Below are 18,270 nucleotides of genomic sequence, written 5' to 3'. Positions count from 1 at the left end.
CACTTCTTAGCGTAAAAAATTATATATCACTAATGAAATCTCCTTATCTATGGCTCGAGGTGGTTGCATGGACCACAAGTTAAGAGTACAGTTTAAAAAGATGTTTTTAAAAAAAATAGACATGGTGAATTCATTTTTAAAATATCTCGTGATAGAAAGTTCTCTAAAAATGGCCGTGAGGATTATCGGAAACAATGAGATCTACAACTTTTGTGTTGGATGTTTTTCCATTCAAACAACACATGAAGAGATATCTCAAAATCGGTGCTGCAGAGTAGGTCTTGGAACAACCACATCTTGCATGAAAGTCAACCTTTCCAATCTTGGCACTCAAGTCTCTCTCTAAGAAGAGAATCTCTTGAAAGCCTATAAAAGAGGAGTCTCTCCTTGGGTGTGGGAGAGGTGAAGGAAGCATAACTTTGGATGCATCCAAGAGAAGGTACAAGTGCTATGGAAGCCCTGCTGAAATCAAGTTCCAAGAGGAGAAGAGAAGGTGCAAGTGCTGCAAAAGCTCTGCTGAAATCAAGTTGCAAGAGGAGAAGAGAAGGTGCAAGTGCTCTGGAAGCTCTGTTGAAATCAAGCTCCAAGAGGAAAGCCCTACATATATTGTGTAGGAGAGAAGAAGAGACTTAAGAAGGATCAAAAGGTGCCAACTTCCAAGTTGTGCAAGTGTTTTCATGTTGTATACCGTGCAAGGAACCGTGATCTTGTTCCCAAGATCTACAAGTTAAGAGCTGGTTTATGTGTAACGGAGGAGCTTGCTCCTTGTCAATAATATAACTCCACAAGGGGGGGGGCACTGGCCCATCTTCTAGTCCTCAGTGTGTTGTCAATCTCTCTATCTATTTCTCTCTCTACATCTTTCTTTTCTCTCATATGTTCTCTCTTTGTGCCAGCATGATATTTACCATATATCTTTTAAGTATATAAGAAAGTCAAGCGTGTATCTCGGATCTTATAACAACAACTCTACTTGCAGAATACGTGGAACATGGACTTGCTGAGGGAGCAGTAAAGTGCTTGGAAGATATGCGACTTCAGGGTATATTTATTGATGGTGTTACCTATGTCTATAGCTTGAAAGCATGTGCTAAGATAGGAGCCATGGATAGTGGTCAAGAATTACATAATGAAATCATAAAACATGGATTTTGAAAAAGATCTATATATTGGCAATACATTGGTGGATATGTATGCAAAGTGTGGGTCATTGATAGAAGCACTTGAGGTATTTGATGAACTTCCAACTCAAGATATGGTCTCATGGAATGCTTTGGTTGCACAATACATTGACCATGGTGTAGAGGATGAGGCATTAGAAACATTGCAATGGATGAAGATGGACGATTTTTCACCAAATGTGGTTACCTTCATTTCTTCTTTGCAATGTTGCTTTACCATGGGAACAACAAATGGAGTTCTAGGTGTACATTGTGAGATTGTGAAACATGGGTTTGGAAGGGATTAGTATGTTATCAATAGTACGATTGATGCATATGCCCAATGTGGATCATTTACAGAAGCACATGATCTGTATGATGACATACCATTTAAAAATGTAGTTGCTTGGACTGCAGTGATTGCACGTTTTGTCAGAAATGGCCTGAGTGAGAAAACTTTGGATTATTTTAATGCCATGCAAGTGCAAGATTCTGCTTCGCTGGATGGTGCTTCATTTGTCTGGATTTTAAAAGCTTGTGGTAGCCTGAGAGCTGTAAATGAGGGGAACAAAACCCATGCTTTGATTGTGAAGGAAGAATGTGGTTCACTTGAAGATGCACATGATGCATTTGATGATTTAGTAGTTAAATTTGTAGTCTCATGGAACATATTAGTAGTAGGCTATGCTAAGGAGGGACTTAGTGAGGAAGCACTTGATTTGTTTGGAAAGATGATAGAAAGTGGTCTCTCTCCTGATGCTATTACTTATCCATTTTAAAATGTTGTGGAAGCATATGCCCCAAAGGTAGGGGCCAAGGTTTCCATGCTGAAATTGCTATTGAGGGACTTGAAAGAAATCTCAGTGTGCAAGTAGCTTGATAGACATGTATGTGAAATGTGGACTGCTTCTAGAAGCACATCAGGTATTGGATGACCTACCACTTAGAAATGTTGTCTCTTGGACTGCAATTATCTTTGGGTATGCTGAACATGGAATTGCAAAGGAAGCTTTAGAGTGTTTTGATAATGTGCAACTGGAGGGTGTGGGTTCAAACATAATTACACATATTTGTGTGCTACAAGTATACAATATATCAGGAAACGTGCAAAAGGTGCATGACACACATGATGTAGAGGTTTTCAAGGAAGAGCTCGAGAGTGATCCCTTCATAGTCAATAGTCTCGTGAATGTGTACACCAAAATAGGTTCAATTCTAGAAGCACAATATGTATTTGACACCTCAACCATCCAAGATGTTGTCTCGTGGAATGCTCTGATTATTGAGTACATGGAACATGGCCTAAATGAGGAAGTTATAAGATGTCTTAAGCAAATGCAGTTTGAGAGTGTACCTTTTAATGATGTCACTTATGTGTGTAGTTTGAAAGTTGGTGGGAGGTTAGGCTAGGTTCAAGAAACACATACAACAATTGTAAAAGATGACTTTTGCCAAGATGATTTTGTTGCCAATGCATTGGTAGATGCTTATGCAAGAGCTGGCTTATTTGTAGAAGCTGAGAGATTACATAATGATCTAGTAGTTAAAACAGTTGTCTCGTGGAATGCATTAATCATAGGGTATTGTCAACATGGGTAGTGTGGAAGAGCACTGGACTGCTTTGATTAGATGCTGTTAAAATGAATATTTCCAGATTCTTGCACATTTATTTGCAGTTTAGGGACATGTACCAGAATGGGAGCAATAGCTAAGGGCCAAGAAATTCACATGCAGATCATTAAAGAAGGGTTTGATTTGGATCCTTTGGTTGTCAAATATTTGGTTAATTTATACCTGAAATGTGGCTTCATTGAGGAAGCACAAGACATTTTTTATGAACAGCCATTCAAAGAAACTAGTTTGTGGAATACACTCATTTCAGGGCATGTTGAAAATGGGCTTCCTGAGTTAGCTTTAGATAGTCTTTCAGAGATGGAGGTGGAGGGTACATATCCAAATGCAATCACAAGAATTTTATCTTAAAAGCTTGTGGCAGTGCTGTAGTATCAGGCAGAGGTTAATATTTGCATGTTGATGTTGTTAAGGATGGATTTAAATAGGAGGAGTTGGTTGGAAATGCTTTGGTAAGTACGTATGCCAAATGTGGCTCACTCAGTGATTCACTCTTCATTTTTGATGATCTGTTAGTGCGAGATGTGGTATCATACTGCAGTTATCTCAGGATATGCTTGTCAAGGAGAGGCTACAGTAGTCTTGAAGTTGTTTGAAAGCATGAAACATGAGGGCATAAAACCTTATGGAATCATGTTTCTTAATGTCCTCTTAGTATGTAGCCATGCTGGCCTTAGAAAGCAAGGTTGGACATGCTTTGAGACTCTTTGTGAAAGCTATGGCTTTGAAAAATCTGTTGAGCATTACAACTGTATGCTTGATCTCATGTGTCGAGTGGGCCAAGTTAGTGAAGCTTTTGCAATGCTGAAAGTCTGCAACTAACTTTTGAATAATCTATTGCATGGAATACAATTTTAGGGGCTTGAAAGTGGAGTGATGTGGATCTTGGTAAGAAAAAATTTAATTTTGTAATGTTGCATATAGATGATATTGATCCCATAGCTACATATTTTTTAATGTCCAATGTCTATGCAAACTCAAACTTTTGGGAAAGTCATGTCAACATAGATTCATTAAAATAGTAAGACAACACCAAAAGTGTGTTGAGAAAATCTTTGAAAGATCAGTATGCCTGTTGAGCATAAGACCAATGAGGACTTTGGTGCATGCCATGTGTTTGGGCTTAAAGAACATCAATTAAGTATATCATACCACTAGCAAGTCTATAGTTAGAAGGTTTCAGCATACATAGATGTGTATAAATGGACACCATCATTTCTAGAAGATTGCATCAACTTGGAAGAGTAATCTATTCCCTATATATGTGATTGAGAATTGTGATCTGGTGGCTGTAGGTCTAACTATTAACAACTTTAAATTTTCAAATTTACAAGGAGCCCATGCTATGTAAAGTACACAAATAGCATGTAGTATTTTTGGGTACTCATAGAGAGTTCATATGATGTTCACATTAAAGAAGATCCAAGTTGCACCTATCTTGATATTGTGTATATCTGCACATTGTTAGTCTCAAAGCAAAGGAGAATATGATCATACATTAGCCAATACTCACATCCACAAACATTGCCTCTGTGCTTGGATAACCACAAAAGATCCACCCAATTATGTGAGAATGTCAAATCTCCTTTTTTATGTTGGCACAATAGCTATGTGTCAATTCTATGAAGTTACCATGGGACTACTTATCTCTTGGAATAGATTTGTATTGGATCAGCTTGGGTTCACATTGAATTTTTTGCACCCTCCGTGTTGGAAAATTTTTGAAGTGTAATGGTTTTTGAGGGGTCATCCCAGATTTAGTACTAGTTTTCTTTTGTCATTTGTAGAAAAATCCAAGGTTGTTTCAAAAAGCTCGAAAGATCGGTTTCAATTGCAAAAGCACGAAATCGAAAGCTCGCAAAAATAACACACTCTGACCAAGTTAGCATTGTATTGGTGTGATCGAGCATAGAAAGACCTTTTTCTTCGAAAAAACTCTTTTATGGTTTGGAAATTGGATTTAAAAGGATGGTGGTTTACACGTGTGGCTGCAATAATGTGCATAGTTAATTTCACATGCGTGACAGGCAATTGTGCCACATGTCACTTACTTTTTTGGTATGATAGTGCTTTTATGGCTCCACTTTTTAAAAGTAAAAGATAATTCTTAGCATTTTATTTTTTCATTTTAAGCACGCCTCCTCCGAATTAATGCATTGTACTTCTTGAACAAACGTGCGGTGATCGTTGGTATATATATATATATATATATATATGAACACCTAGGATCGGGTTTATGTTGATATTTCTTTCACGTATCTTGTCTTGTCTTCGACGAGCTATTTATCTTGTAAGCATCAGAAGCCAAACCAGGTGTATTCTAACAAAAAACCATTTCTTCTCAGCAACAGGGACATCTGCACAAAACAACCAAAGGAAGCATCAAGCTGATACAAAATAGATACATCCTAGACACAGCACAATGCTCACCCTACCCCCTGACAAAACCAAAGCATGACATCCACAAGGAGTAGGCCTAGCATAATCCGATAAAAGGCCTGAAGCTAGTCACTAACCAACCGCTCCAACACGGCCAAACTAAAAAGAACTATCAAAGAGGTTGCCCTAAGTGGTGGTTTGAACTACCTACCTAACTAAGGACAACACAACCATGAGCTCCTACTAGGCGAGGAACTCTTATAGCCTGATCAAGAAGTATTTTCTTTCAGCACATTTCTTCTTTTAGGGTTTTTATTTTATTGATATATGTAGGCATGTAAAAAGGAGGGAGCTGAGCATAGTGACCCAAGGAGAACAGGGCATTGGCCTCAGGACCTGTCTCGGTACCCAAGAACCTACCAAGCCCTCGCAAGGTGACACTTAATCCTATTTTGACGCTCACTTTTATTTTCGCTCCAACCTTCCTGACTTTCTTCTTTTCCAGCAAGATGCCACCCCTAGGAAGACAAGGCATCGGCCCCGGGTCTGACTCGTCCCTAGGAACCTACCAAGCCCCCGCAAGGCGATGATCAACTGCTTATAAATTCTTCTTTCTTTTCTTTTCTTTTGTTATAGGGGGTTAGAACCCCTTCTTACACACCTTCATATTTTTATTGTCTTTTGGGATATTGAGGGTTTCTTTTCCTTTATCATCATTATTTTCTTCTTCGGCAAGCTTCTCTAACGGCCTCACAACTAACAAGAACTCCTAGAACGAGTGCCTAGAAGGCTAGCAGAACAGGGTCACCAGGACTCCCTTCTAAAACAAGTTTTTTAATATCTGACAATGGCTTTACAGGAGGCAACGACTACTCAGGTCTCCCTTAGTCATACTTAACCTAAACCTGGGACTTCATGCCTTGGATGCCAGTCACAACAAGAAAAGAAAAATCCCTTACAAGCACACAAACACATATAGCACAACAACCACAGTACTCATAAAGGAGAGATATCACCCAGATAAGGCCATGAGAAGCTTCCGCGTAACAAAAGGCTCCTTCCAAGCTCTTCTTCCGAATCTGTCTAGCACAAAACTAAAACAAGAAACCATTAACCGTACCTGCACTAAACAGACAACTGGCCCTCTTGGCCTAAGGAAATCAAATAGAATAGCACCTACACATCCCTCCCTGAAAGAATCTAGATATACAATAATAGGCTCCTTTCCAAGGAGGAAAACACATGGCTCGTAGCCCTAAACTAAATGCATAAGGTTATGACCTATCCCTCCTGCATATATAGCAAGAGGCGTACACATAACATGTTGTCTAATCAACCTATGGGTCCAGGATAATAATGGTAGATTTGTCTCAGCTACTCTTTGCATCACCCATATCAACCATCATCTGCCATATATTGCATGCTCTGATAACATTCCCCATAAGCGACCGGGTCCTGTTTCATCATTGATAATAATATCCAAACTAGGGCCACAATTAAAGAAGAGGTCTTCCTCATAAGCAAGATTTGCCAATGAATCCGCAAATTGATTCCAGTAACGTGGAATCAGCTGAAAAGACACTCTCTCAAACTCTTCAAGTAGGGTCATCGCAGTCCAATGATACATACAAAGAATGGGATTTCACACTGTGTATGTCCCATCTAGCTGATTCAGGATCAACTGGGAATCCCCTTTTACTAACAACTGACGAATACCACCTTGTTTGGCAATACGCAGTCCCATAATCAAGGCTTTATACTCCGCCATATTGTTAGTGAATCCTACCCCGAGATAAGCAGCTAACTTCATCGTAACTCTTCGTTGGGGATCTCGGATTACTACTCCAACACTCCCTTTTTTATTAGGGCCCCTGGACGCTCCTTCAAAATATAATGTATACATCCATAATGGGTTTACATAGCCAGCCATCACGAACTCCTCTATTCGTAATTATGGTAATCAAAGTTTAGCATGTTGAGAGGATGAACTGACGACTCCATCCCACCTTCTTCATTAAACTCAACAGGGATACTCGTTAATAGTCGCAAGTAGTGATGGCAGAAGACTTTGATCTCCCACACAAAGGTTTCATCTTCTTGCTCAATCACTTTGTATTCTTTGCTCCACTAGATGAGTTTCCCATGATGGTATCTCTGCTCCAGATATGGGTGCTCCAAATAAGCGATTAACCGACCCATCAACCAGCTTGTAAGCTCTTTTGCAGGTCTCAGATCATCCCCAGCATGGATCTGCAATGCATTTTCTTTGTATTAGCATACTTAGAAATAATAAGGTTTAATCTTATTAAGATTAACCTTATTTTTAAACTCTACTCCCTGTAGATCAGCTAATAGGGCCGTAGACCTATTTTTCCCTAACCTGACAATCTTGTCGAGGCCATCCCATTTAGGTTCCAGCTTCCCTGGAAACAGCTCCCTATGCGCATCATAGTAGAGGACTAATTGCCCTTTTTTAAAGGTATACTTCTTCGCTCTAAGGTCATGCAACTGCTTCATCAGACGTTTGGTTACCTCCTGGTGTAATAAGCTCTGCAATTTCAATTCATCCAAGTGGGCTATAGTTGTGAAACGTTCAAAAAGGGAATCCTTATCTCCCAAAGAATGGTTAATTGCAAACCGTATGGTTGGCAACTCAATTTCGAGGGGTAACACACACTCTTTCCCATAAACCAATTTGAATGGAGTATGGCCAGTAGCTCGCTTGAACGTTGTATTGTACGCCCATACTGCCACATACAACTTCATGTCCCAGTCTCGTTTCTTCTCAGAGACTATCTTAGACAAGATACCCACAAGCTGCTTATTAGTACTTTCCACATGCCCATTTGCTTGCGGATTAGAAGGAGTCGTTTTATTGTGCTTGATTTGCCAAGCCTCAGTCAAGCTTTTGATCACCTTATTCAAAAAATGGGTTCCACGGTCCGACACTAATTCTTTCGGTGGACCGAAACGACAGATTATCTGCTCTAAAAGGAAACTTGCAGTCTCTTTTGCATTGTCCTACCTCGTCGCCCGCGCTTCTGACCATTTTGTAAAACAATCAGTGGCTACTATAATGTACCTCTTCTGGGTAGTAGACAATGGGGTAATAGGACCCACAAAATCAATATCCCACTTCTCAAATGGAAGGATAGCCATGATAGGCGTAAGTGGGCGTTTCCTATTCTCTCTATTTGTCATGCCTTTGACAGGTGTCACATCTCTTAACATACTGAAAGGAATCTTGGAAGATAGACGGCCACCAATATCCGGCTCTTAAAGCTTTCTGCGTCGTCAACCGTCCAGCGAAGTGCCCTCCACATGCAGAATCATGACACTCCTCCAAGATAAAAGGAACCTTGCCAGGCATCACACATCGGCGACAGATATCATCAACACCCTGCCGATATAGTGTCCTTGCGATCAAGGAAAAATTCAAAGCCTGTTGTTTGATTTTCCTCTTTTCAGACTTTGACAAACCAGCTCCTATCTCTCCTGTTGATAGATAAAGAGAATGGTAGAAATACCATGTGTCAGGACCATCCTCATTGCCACTGCTAGATCAAACGAGAGAAGAAAAGAGTAAGGATGGAAGGTCGCTGGGAGGGGCTAGCAGAATGAGACTGCCTCATAAGGAAGATCATAAGGGCTATCAGGAGGACAAGGAGAAGGACCGTGTGACATCCAAAAGGGAAAGGGTGGGTCAATTGTGATTGTCAGGATCCCCAGGGAGAGAAGTACTTCTTTAGGTGATAGCCATTGATTGGAAAGGGATCCTCAAAAGCATCAACAGCTATGCTTTTAGTGATGTAGCTAGTTGGTCATGATTTTGCAGCCCCCTTCTTCCCATTGGAGATGGAGAGCATACCATTTTCCTAGAAAAGAAGAGCCAGATTCAGTTATGTTTTCAACTCTTCTAGTTCTTGACTAGCTACAAAGACTTTGCTCTTACTATAGGATGTGATCAGTCATTGTGTGCAAGCTTTCTCTCGAGAAATTTCATTGGCAATCAATGCCTTAGCTACTACCATAGGGACTTTAACAAACATGAATGTTGATTCTTCCTAGGTGCACAACAACGTCTTAATCTCATAATTGAACTCCTCCAAAGTGATTAACCACTTTGCCAAATGATCAGGTGGTTGTAGCTTGTTCATAAGCAATCTAAGTCATTCCGCCTTCGTATAGAATACTACCTTTTCATATAGGATGTAGTGCTTGAATTTCTTAGTCCCAAAGACCATCGCAAGACACAACTTCTCCATGTAGGTATAATTGATCTCTGAAATGCCCAATTTTTGACTAGCAAAAGCTATCGGGTGATACCACTTTTCCTCCCAAATTTGGGCTAAACAGTAGCTGATACTATGCATGGTGGCTGCTAAAAATATGTAGAATACCTCACCTCTTTTAGGTGCTTTTACTAGCTCCTGCTTCACATCCTCGAAAGCTACCTTACAAGGGTCGCTCCACTCAAATGAACAGCTAAAGGATAATAAATTCGTTAATGGCAACGTTCTTTCTGCCAAGGCATTTATAAACCTCCGATAGTACCCTATCGACGACAGAAAGCTATGTACCTCTTTTGGAGTGTGTGGTGGACTCATAGCAACTATAACCTTGATCTTTTCAGGGTTAGTGGCTATTCCTACTAAACTGACCACATGGCCCAGCAATAGCCCATAAGGCACTCCAAAGATACACTTCCGTGGGTTAAGAGCAATACAAAATTGTCTGCAATGCTCAAAGCATTTTCTTAAAATAACCAACATACTTTCCCTTACAGTGGCTGCCCCCAGGTCATCAATAAATACTTTCAACTCATCTGGGGAGATGTCACCAAAGGTCTTGTCCGTTGTTCATTGCCACGATCCAGGTGCATTGCATAAACCAAAGGCCATCATGTGGTACGCAAAAGTACCAAAGACAGTAATAAAAGTCATTTTCAACTTGTCCTCTTCTGCAATTGCCATCTGGTTGTATCCTGCAAAGCAATCCATGAACGAATATATCTCCCTTCCCGCTAATTGATCCAAAATCTGGTCAATAAATGGCAATGGGTAGTAATCTTTAACCGTCTGCTTATTCAGCTCTCTAAAATCCACACATAATCGGATCTGGTTGTTTTTCTTCTTCCTAATAACAACTAGTGAACACCATTCTGTGTGTTGTACAGGGAAGATTAACCCAGCTTTCCTTAACTTTTGTAACTCCTCAAACAGCCCGTCCCTCAATTCAAAAGGCATACGCCTTACCTTTTGACGCACAGGACGACTGCCTTCTTTTACAGGAATAGTATGAATAGCTAGGCTGGGAGGAATGCCTCTCAGCTCATCATAACTCCAAGCAAAGATATCGCGGAATTCTTGAATCAAGGACACATAGTCCTCCCTTTCTGTTGAACTGAGCATGGAACCTAATTTAATTGGCAGCGAATCATTCGGCGTACCAAGGTCTAACTCAATCACATCCACGTCTCTTATCCTATCTTGAGGCTCTATCGGCTCATTTAGAGTTATATGATAGATATCCTCTGTAGTGGACCCTTCTTTAGATTCATCGCTGGATGGTGTCTCACTACCAGATGGATCATCTGCTGTCTCTAATTCAGTAGAAGATAAAGGAGCTCTCTCACTTTGAGGAGACTCAGGATAAGCATCGACTATTACTTGATTAGCACCTCTACCTAGAACCACTCGACCAGCGGGTATGTCGACTTGACAGTTTGTTCGTAAGATCCAAGGCCTACCTAGCAAAACCCGATAGCTAGGACGTCCTGCAAATCTTATCACCCTAAATTCCAAGAAACATTCTACACTCGCAACTGTAACATGGACCTTAGTAATGCAACCTTCTGGTTGTCTTAGACTATCATTAGCCATTCTCAAAAGGGTGGAGTTGTCTTTCTGGATGCCTAGACCCAACCTCTCCATCAACTCTGAACTCATGATGTTGATGGAGGATCCAGTGTCTACAATGGCATGTTTCACTAATATTCCATCCACATAAGCTGGAACCCTAGGACAGTTCTTTTCAGCATGGTCAAACCAATCTTCCCCTACTCATCCTCGTGCTATGCCGAGGGGTTCCACAATGTACCCGATACGCAGGATCTTCTTAAATTCCTTGCGTACTCTTGGAGATAATTTGATCAATTGCAAGAGGTTCACATCTGGTTTGACTTCGCAAAGAGAACTAGCTAAATCAAAATCATGATAAGTAGCCAAAGCTCTCTTTTCTCACCAAACCATCCTCTATTTTGGTCTTTGGACCGGTTTTGGTGCTTCTTTCTTAGCTCTTGCCTTTTTTCTTGGCACTTCCTCATCCTTCTTAGGGTTGCCTTTTCTGTCAACCGGCCTTAGCGGTCCCCGTTCTATGCTAGGATTTTGGACTTGCATCCCCTTATCCCCTTGTTTAGGGTTTACCTCGACCAGTTTTGTATTATCTTTGTCAACCTCTTTAGCCTTTTGGCCTCTTGTCAAGGCTCTTAAGTTAGGGGTTTCAACATCATTGACTCGTACAGCCTCGATAAGGCTGACTCCGTTGCCTTGTGGCAACTCTTCTATAGTTGTTTTTCCCCTCTGCAATATTTGCCTGGGTGCATCATTCTGCTGTAAGTTATTTCCTTGTGCTCTATGATTCACTGGGCCCGACTGTTTACTCCCTTGTTGGAGGGAACTAATCTTACTCCAACAGGTAGCAGCTAGATGGCCCGACTTCCCACAAATGTCACATTTCACATTTGGACAGTTTCTGGGGAAGTGCTGTCCACCACACCATTTACAACTGAATCTAGAGGGTCCACCCTCTTCAGGGCGTCGACTCCCTATCAAATTTGGTTGCTTCTTTAAGAAATTAACATCGACGGTTATTTGTCGATATTGTTCAGAAATCATGTTGGTATAATGCTTCATCATATCCTTGACTTCGCCAAGAACATTAGATGCACTCGACTCGTAGCCTCGGTCGTCGACCCGTCGTTCCATTGGCCTAACAATCTGATTTGGCATTGGCTGTTGACCTACAGGAACAACGTTAGAATTCAAAACTTGGCCTCCAACATTTGGTGGAGCCAACTGACTTGCCATAGGCATAGTCACACTGGGAGGAGTCGGTAGTAAAGGTATATTCGAAACCATACTTCCTCTCCCAATAGGGTTAATCATGGGCGTCCCTTGACTTCCATTCGTCAATGCTGGATTGCCACTAGGTACTAAACCTCCATTAACATTCATTCGAGAGGAGTAGGCCGTTTGTAATCGTGCTTCTACTCCCTCTGCGCGCGTAATAGCGGTGTCTATGTCTGCCAAGGCCACACTGCTCAATTGTACTTGGATATTAAAATCCAACCCATGTAAAAAGTATTGCAATTAGGCAGCCGGCGGAATGGGAATGTAAGTTTGCAACTTACGGAATACTTCAACTTCTTGGCATATGCTTTTACATTCTCATAGGATCTTGACGTGTTACATTCAAGACCCACAACCAATATTGGCCATCTCTTTCAGGGGCATATTCCGCTCAGAAAGTTACATAGAATTGATCAATTTGGTTATGGTTCCAGACTCTATGCTGTGATACCATATCGCAGCCCTTCCTTTTAACGTCATATTGAAGAACATCATGAGATGTCCCTCGTCTTGGATGTGATAATTGAACATCAATCTTTGAAATTCACAAATGTGAAATTCTGCATCCTCTTCCGCTAACCCATTAAAAATGGGCAAGGAAACTCCTAAGGCTAGTAAAATCCAGCGTCCCTGCTGCTGCAGGAATCGCAATAGGTTGTGCCATGGTGACAATCGGATTAGCAATAGGAGCTTGAACGGGTGAATTCACCCCCCACTTGAAGTGGGTAGACTTGGTGGAGGAGAGGAAGATCTTACACTTCCTCCTGCACCTAATGGAATGGGTGGAGCACTTAAGTGACTAAGACCACTGCTTCGTATACGTACTGGGCTACTCCTTTGAGGAGAATAACGGCTTACAATCTCTAACTGCCGTCTAGCCCTCTCAGCACGTTCTGCTTTCTGGATTTCAGCTTGACGGTCCTTGTCAGAGGACATAAACCAACTTCCTTTTGGTCCCTAGAAACACTAGATCCGAAAACCACCACTTATAAGTGGCTCCCGGGAGACACACCATTGATGGGACCTGAAATGGGCCGCACTGGCTATAGCACTAGCTGGACCTCATGCTCATGACACACAAACACCCTCACGGCCTCGCGGACCAGGAGCGTCAATCTAATGCTAAAGGACAAACTGCCCTAAAGCTTAATTCCTACGTTTATAGTTTATAGTCCAACATTTTCCTAAAACTCCTTAGAGGGAGATCCCAAAGTACTTAGGCATAACACCTCATCACACACATATAGGAGACACTCCACCGACTAATAGTCGGAGCCCCACTGCATCTCTCCTACATCTCAAGGATTGGCCCTTTGATGCGCTGCTAAACATATAACACAAACGAGCACAAACTCCTCTGTTTTATATTTCTCATATTTCCAGGAGATATACCATGCTTCCTCACTTCACAGTTCCTTAGGAAACCGACCCTCTACCTTACGGCAAGGGATAACCTCACACTCTCAAACGTGGGTCAAAGTCCTAAGAAAACAATTGCTATGCAGTCCAGGAGATTTTCCTTCGATACCATAAACCATGCATAGTGCATAATGTGAATGGTTTAGTGCACAAACAATAGAAAATCAGCATTGTGCATCGTGTGAAACCAATCTTTTCATGATTTCCATGCTAACGTTTATATATTGAAACGAGGAGAGACACCGAGCCTTATACTCATGCCGCCTTTTTCTTTATTTTAAAACAACATCCTATAGCCATGATGCAACACATAAATCGGATTTAAGATTGTACTTTGATGCTCAAACTCCCCTCTCACCCTACCGTTTAATGTTTTGCAATCGTTGATAGGTGTAAGAGTCGTTTTATGTGTATTTCTTTGTAGAGAAAGCAATAAACATGAACAGAAACATAGAAACGAGGGTAAACCGAGGGTAACCTCATGCTCTACCTTCATTATACATTGCACAAACACTTATGTGATTTTCTGGAATTTTCCTTTTATCGTTTCCTAATTTTCTCCCATTTAAAACCCATTTTCCACCATTTTTTTGTATTTTTCCTCTATTATCTTCAATAAAAAATGACTAGAAATTGAGATTGATTATGGCCAGTGGCCCTTAGTTTTCTTGACAGCAAAATTTCAGGTTTTATTGATGTTATATCTCACGTTTCCCCTTTATTTTGCAAAAAACCCCCATTTTGCCTCTTAAACGTGTGTTTTACAGGTTTTATAACATTAATTTCAGCCATTACACTTATGATTTTCTGATTTTCTGAGCATAAACTGATCAAACTCATAGCAAACAACAACATAACACATAATCAGCCCATGGGAACAATATTTCATCACCCAAATAGCATAAAAACTCATTTTTTTCTTCATAAAAATTGAATTACCGCTTAGGCTTTGTGTCTCAGGATCTCAGTTTTGCTATGGGACTGCGTGTCAGCCCTCATTCAATGTCCAGCATCTTCAAAATCGGCATTCTTCATGTCTTCATCCACCCGCAAGCAAACCGGTCTCATCTGGACAAGCTTTCCTCCATCATTCTTCATTGTCTTCTTCCACACAAGAACAGCCCCTTAAGGGAGAGAGAGGGAGGAGAGAGAAATACTGAAATCAGAGATCTCCATTGAGGCCACCATTTGACGGGCGAAGCACGGCGATGGAGTCAGCATCGAGAGAGAAAGACTGAAATCAGAGATCCCCATTGAGGCCACCATTTGACGGGCGAAGCACGGCGATGGAGTCAGCATCGAGAGAGAAAGACTAAAATCAGAGATCTCCATTGAGGCCACCATTTGACAGGCGAAGCACGGCGATGGAGTCAGCATCGAGAGGGTAGGCAAGGGCCATTTTCAAATGGGGGGGTTGTGTGCAGGCAACATGATCCATCCATCAACATTATGGTGCATTTTTCGGCCATTGACAAGCACCATCTCCATGCTTTCCTTCCTCACATTTTTTCATCCTTGCCTCATAAAATTTTGGGGGGGTCCAATGCTCCCAAAAGGCACCACTCATTTGGCCCCTCTAATGTCCACCTCTTCATATGTTGACCGGTTTCTTGGCTCCTTCCCCATCCGGACTCCGAATCGAGCTCTGAAAAATCCTGGGCGTTCGGCTTGACATCCTGCATTGGCCGACAACTCCTGACAACCCACACAACAATCTGAAAAATTATCAAAAATCAACAAGTGTCGCTCGGGTGCCTTTAAAGCACTTTGACGCTTAAAATCGTCCTAGGTCGAGCCGCCGCCTTCGACGTTGAATATTTTTCCCTTGATATTCGTAATTTTTAGCTATTTTTAAGCACTTCTCGGCATCAAAACTCCACTCTCATTGTGTGATTCGAAAGATACACTTGTTGGTCACTCAAAACCTCTTCAATTTCGATTTTATATGCAAGGAGATACACCTGTCATGCAATACAAGATGCATTCAAAGTCCCCAGACTGGTTACCAAGAGAAGGTGGCATTGAATTATGGAAGAGAGACCTTGCAGGAAAGTCTACTCTTCCAAAGGGTGTTCCAATGTTGCGCCCATGTTTGAGTACATTAAGGATCATCAAGAAGTAGTAAGTGGAGTTAAAGATTATTTGAAGTATTGGGAAAGATGGTCAAATGTACAAGGACCTAAAGCAGAGTTCACAAAGTTTATAACACCAGTGATTGATTATTGGAGACATATGATCTACGCTCTTCAAACTCCAAATGTCCAAGAAGATTTATTTTTCATAGATTTTTGGCCAAGAACACAAAGTGATGTAACCAATATAGATGTAGATAATGCAGATGACTTCATTGGATTGGAAGAGTTGAATGATCACTATTGTGGTCCTCTGAGCAAACGACCCAAACATGCATTTGAACCAACCCTTGATGTTAAGAAAGATGACTTTGTGCTTGTTAGACCTTCAGATCCAGTATATCCAATATGGCTTGGTGTTGCACAAAGGGAGGTCGATACAAATAGACATTCCAAAAACTTCAACAAGGTACGTATACAATATTGGGCACCAGTTTGTAGTCGTCAAAATGCTACAGATGCAGATGTGTATTTTAATTGTTGGGATAAATATTGGATGTGCAACAAAAAAGATCCTGAACGATGGGAAACAATAGATAGCATTGTCTTCTCTTGGATGAAGAAAGGTACAAAATCTCCCAAAAATTTTAAAATTCCCCCAAAGATTGTATTGAAGGCTAAAGAAAGTCTACAAGAATCCATCGATTGTAGATTTTCCTTGAATATTTCAAGGATATTAAAACTAAGGTGTTTATTAACACCACCTTTTTGAGTTTTTTTCAATCTCTTGGAAACAACCATAAGCAATGATATGTTTAATTGCACCAAGTTCCAAATTAATGAAATTCCCAAAATTCATGAAATCCATTTTGATTTGGTTTTCCCATATTGATGGGAAATTCCCAAAATCCCGAATATGGATTTTTATAGAGATAGTCAAAATACTACCATCTTCAAACCTATAAATGCATTCCGGGTCTCTACTTGATTTGACTATGTCATGTAGTCAAAATTACCATTTTGACTCCCTCAAGGTAGCATGAATACTACTTGTGCTAGAACTTAGACACCGTCACTTGTGTTTCAAAGCATTAATAATATCAAAGTCATGCTTAATAATCCATTTCCAAAAAAGAAGTTTCTTCACCTCTCCATTCAATCTAGGCTAATTTTGATATCCGTTATCTCCATATTGATTTTAGGAGTGCTCCTTAAACCTTTCTTAATTCTAATGTCTTCCTCCCAAGCTCTAGAGTTGAGTTGAGCCATTAAGCAATCTTGATTGTTATTCCCTGTGAGGCTGCGTTATTTTTGCATCCCAACCTAGAAACTCTATGTTGAGTTATTCTAGTGGAACTCCCTCGAGTTGTGCAAATGCATTGATTTGACCATGAATATCCTTTGGAATGGAAGCTTTATTCCAAAATTTTTACATATAAGGTAGGTTCTTAAGCATGCTATCAAGGATTTTTAATTACTTTTGAGAGATTTTCTTATCCTTTTTAGTCATAATTTTCTTATCATCCTTCTTGATCCACCTCTTTAGTTGCTTCAACACTTTTATATTTATCGTCTGCAACATTATTAACTGTTTCCACAAAAGGTGCTCTAGCTGGCTACTTTTTGTGATTATTCTCTACCTCAATTTGTGGGGTATTCTTAAAAATAGTGGCAACATGAACTAGCAAATCAACTTTAGAAAAGGTTGTGTTGCGATTCTCCCAAAATAGGAATGTCAATGTCGATGAAGTTTGGCGTCTCCTCCATTATGTTCCAAAGCAAGAAAATGTAATTTCTCTAAGGGTTAGCAAGAGGGGAAATGTAAAGAGGTCTACTTAAGCCCCTAGCAATGTTGAGAAAAAGATTCCATAAGTAGGCTAGGAGCTTCGAGACTTAGAAGAAGACTCCGATTTTTAGTATTTTTTCCACTGCACTCTTATTACTAAATACCACCTTACCCCCTACCCTTATTATAGATCTACTCAACTTGGCATTATAATTTGAGAATCATGTGAAACAAGTTAGCTAAGTCAAGAGCTTTCAAAGCTTTCCTAGTAAAGAAAACCACTAACACTCTTATGTTGAAGTGCAATACATTGTGATTCACCCTGTTTGCATTCAAGGTGACTCACTTGGTTATGCCATCCATTCTCTTATCCCTATTTTTGTTAAGCATTACTGGAAGGATTTTTGAACTACTTGGGCATTGGCCTCCAAGTATAGTTTGACGTCTTCTTGTGTGTTGAGTGAGGCTCATCTTCCTCCTTTACTAGCTTTGTCAAAGCCTTCAATGCCTTCTAGTACACCTTCACTTCGCTTTCTCTTGTGTGGTAATTCTAACTATTCTTGATGAGCTCACATCCCCTACACATTCCTTCATTGGCACATTAGAGCTAGATATTTTTCTTGGTATGGCCTAAGCAAGCTTCCATGCCCCCACTTGCATGGGTTCATGCAATGTGGGATAGAGACTCTTGT

General features: G+C 40.6%; 2 protein-coding genes across 2 annotated transcripts; both read left to right on the top strand.

Annotated features, from left to right (window-relative positions):
* Positions 1-1,144: 1,144 nt before the first annotated feature.
* On the top strand, positions 1,145-1,939 carry LOC148024963 (putative pentatricopeptide repeat-containing protein At3g49142). Its single transcript, XM_087693636.1, has 2 exons — positions 1,145-1,433; positions 1,563-1,939. The coding sequence occupies exons 1-2, from the start codon at positions 1,145-1,147 to the stop codon at positions 1,937-1,939; spliced, it is 666 nt and encodes a 221-aa protein (XP_087549762.1).
* A 106-nt stretch (positions 1,940-2,045) lies between these two features.
* Positions 2,046-3,614, top strand: LOC148024962 (pentatricopeptide repeat-containing protein At2g03880, mitochondrial-like). Its single transcript, XM_087693635.1, has 3 exons — positions 2,046-2,560; positions 2,837-3,105; positions 3,334-3,614. The coding sequence occupies exons 1-3, from the start codon at positions 2,046-2,048 to the stop codon at positions 3,612-3,614; spliced, it is 1,065 nt and encodes a 354-aa protein (XP_087549761.1).
* Positions 3,615-18,270: the final 14,656 nt, after the last annotated feature.

Source organism: Lygodium microphyllum, chromosome 15 (genome assembly GCF_053477565.2).
Source record: "Lygodium microphyllum isolate KBCC chromosome 15, Lygodium_microphyllum_v1.1.10, whole genome shotgun sequence".
Classification (NCBI taxonomy): domain Eukaryota; kingdom Viridiplantae; phylum Streptophyta; class Polypodiopsida; order Schizaeales; family Lygodiaceae; genus Lygodium; species Lygodium microphyllum.
This window is presented reverse-complemented; position numbering and strand designations above follow the sequence as displayed.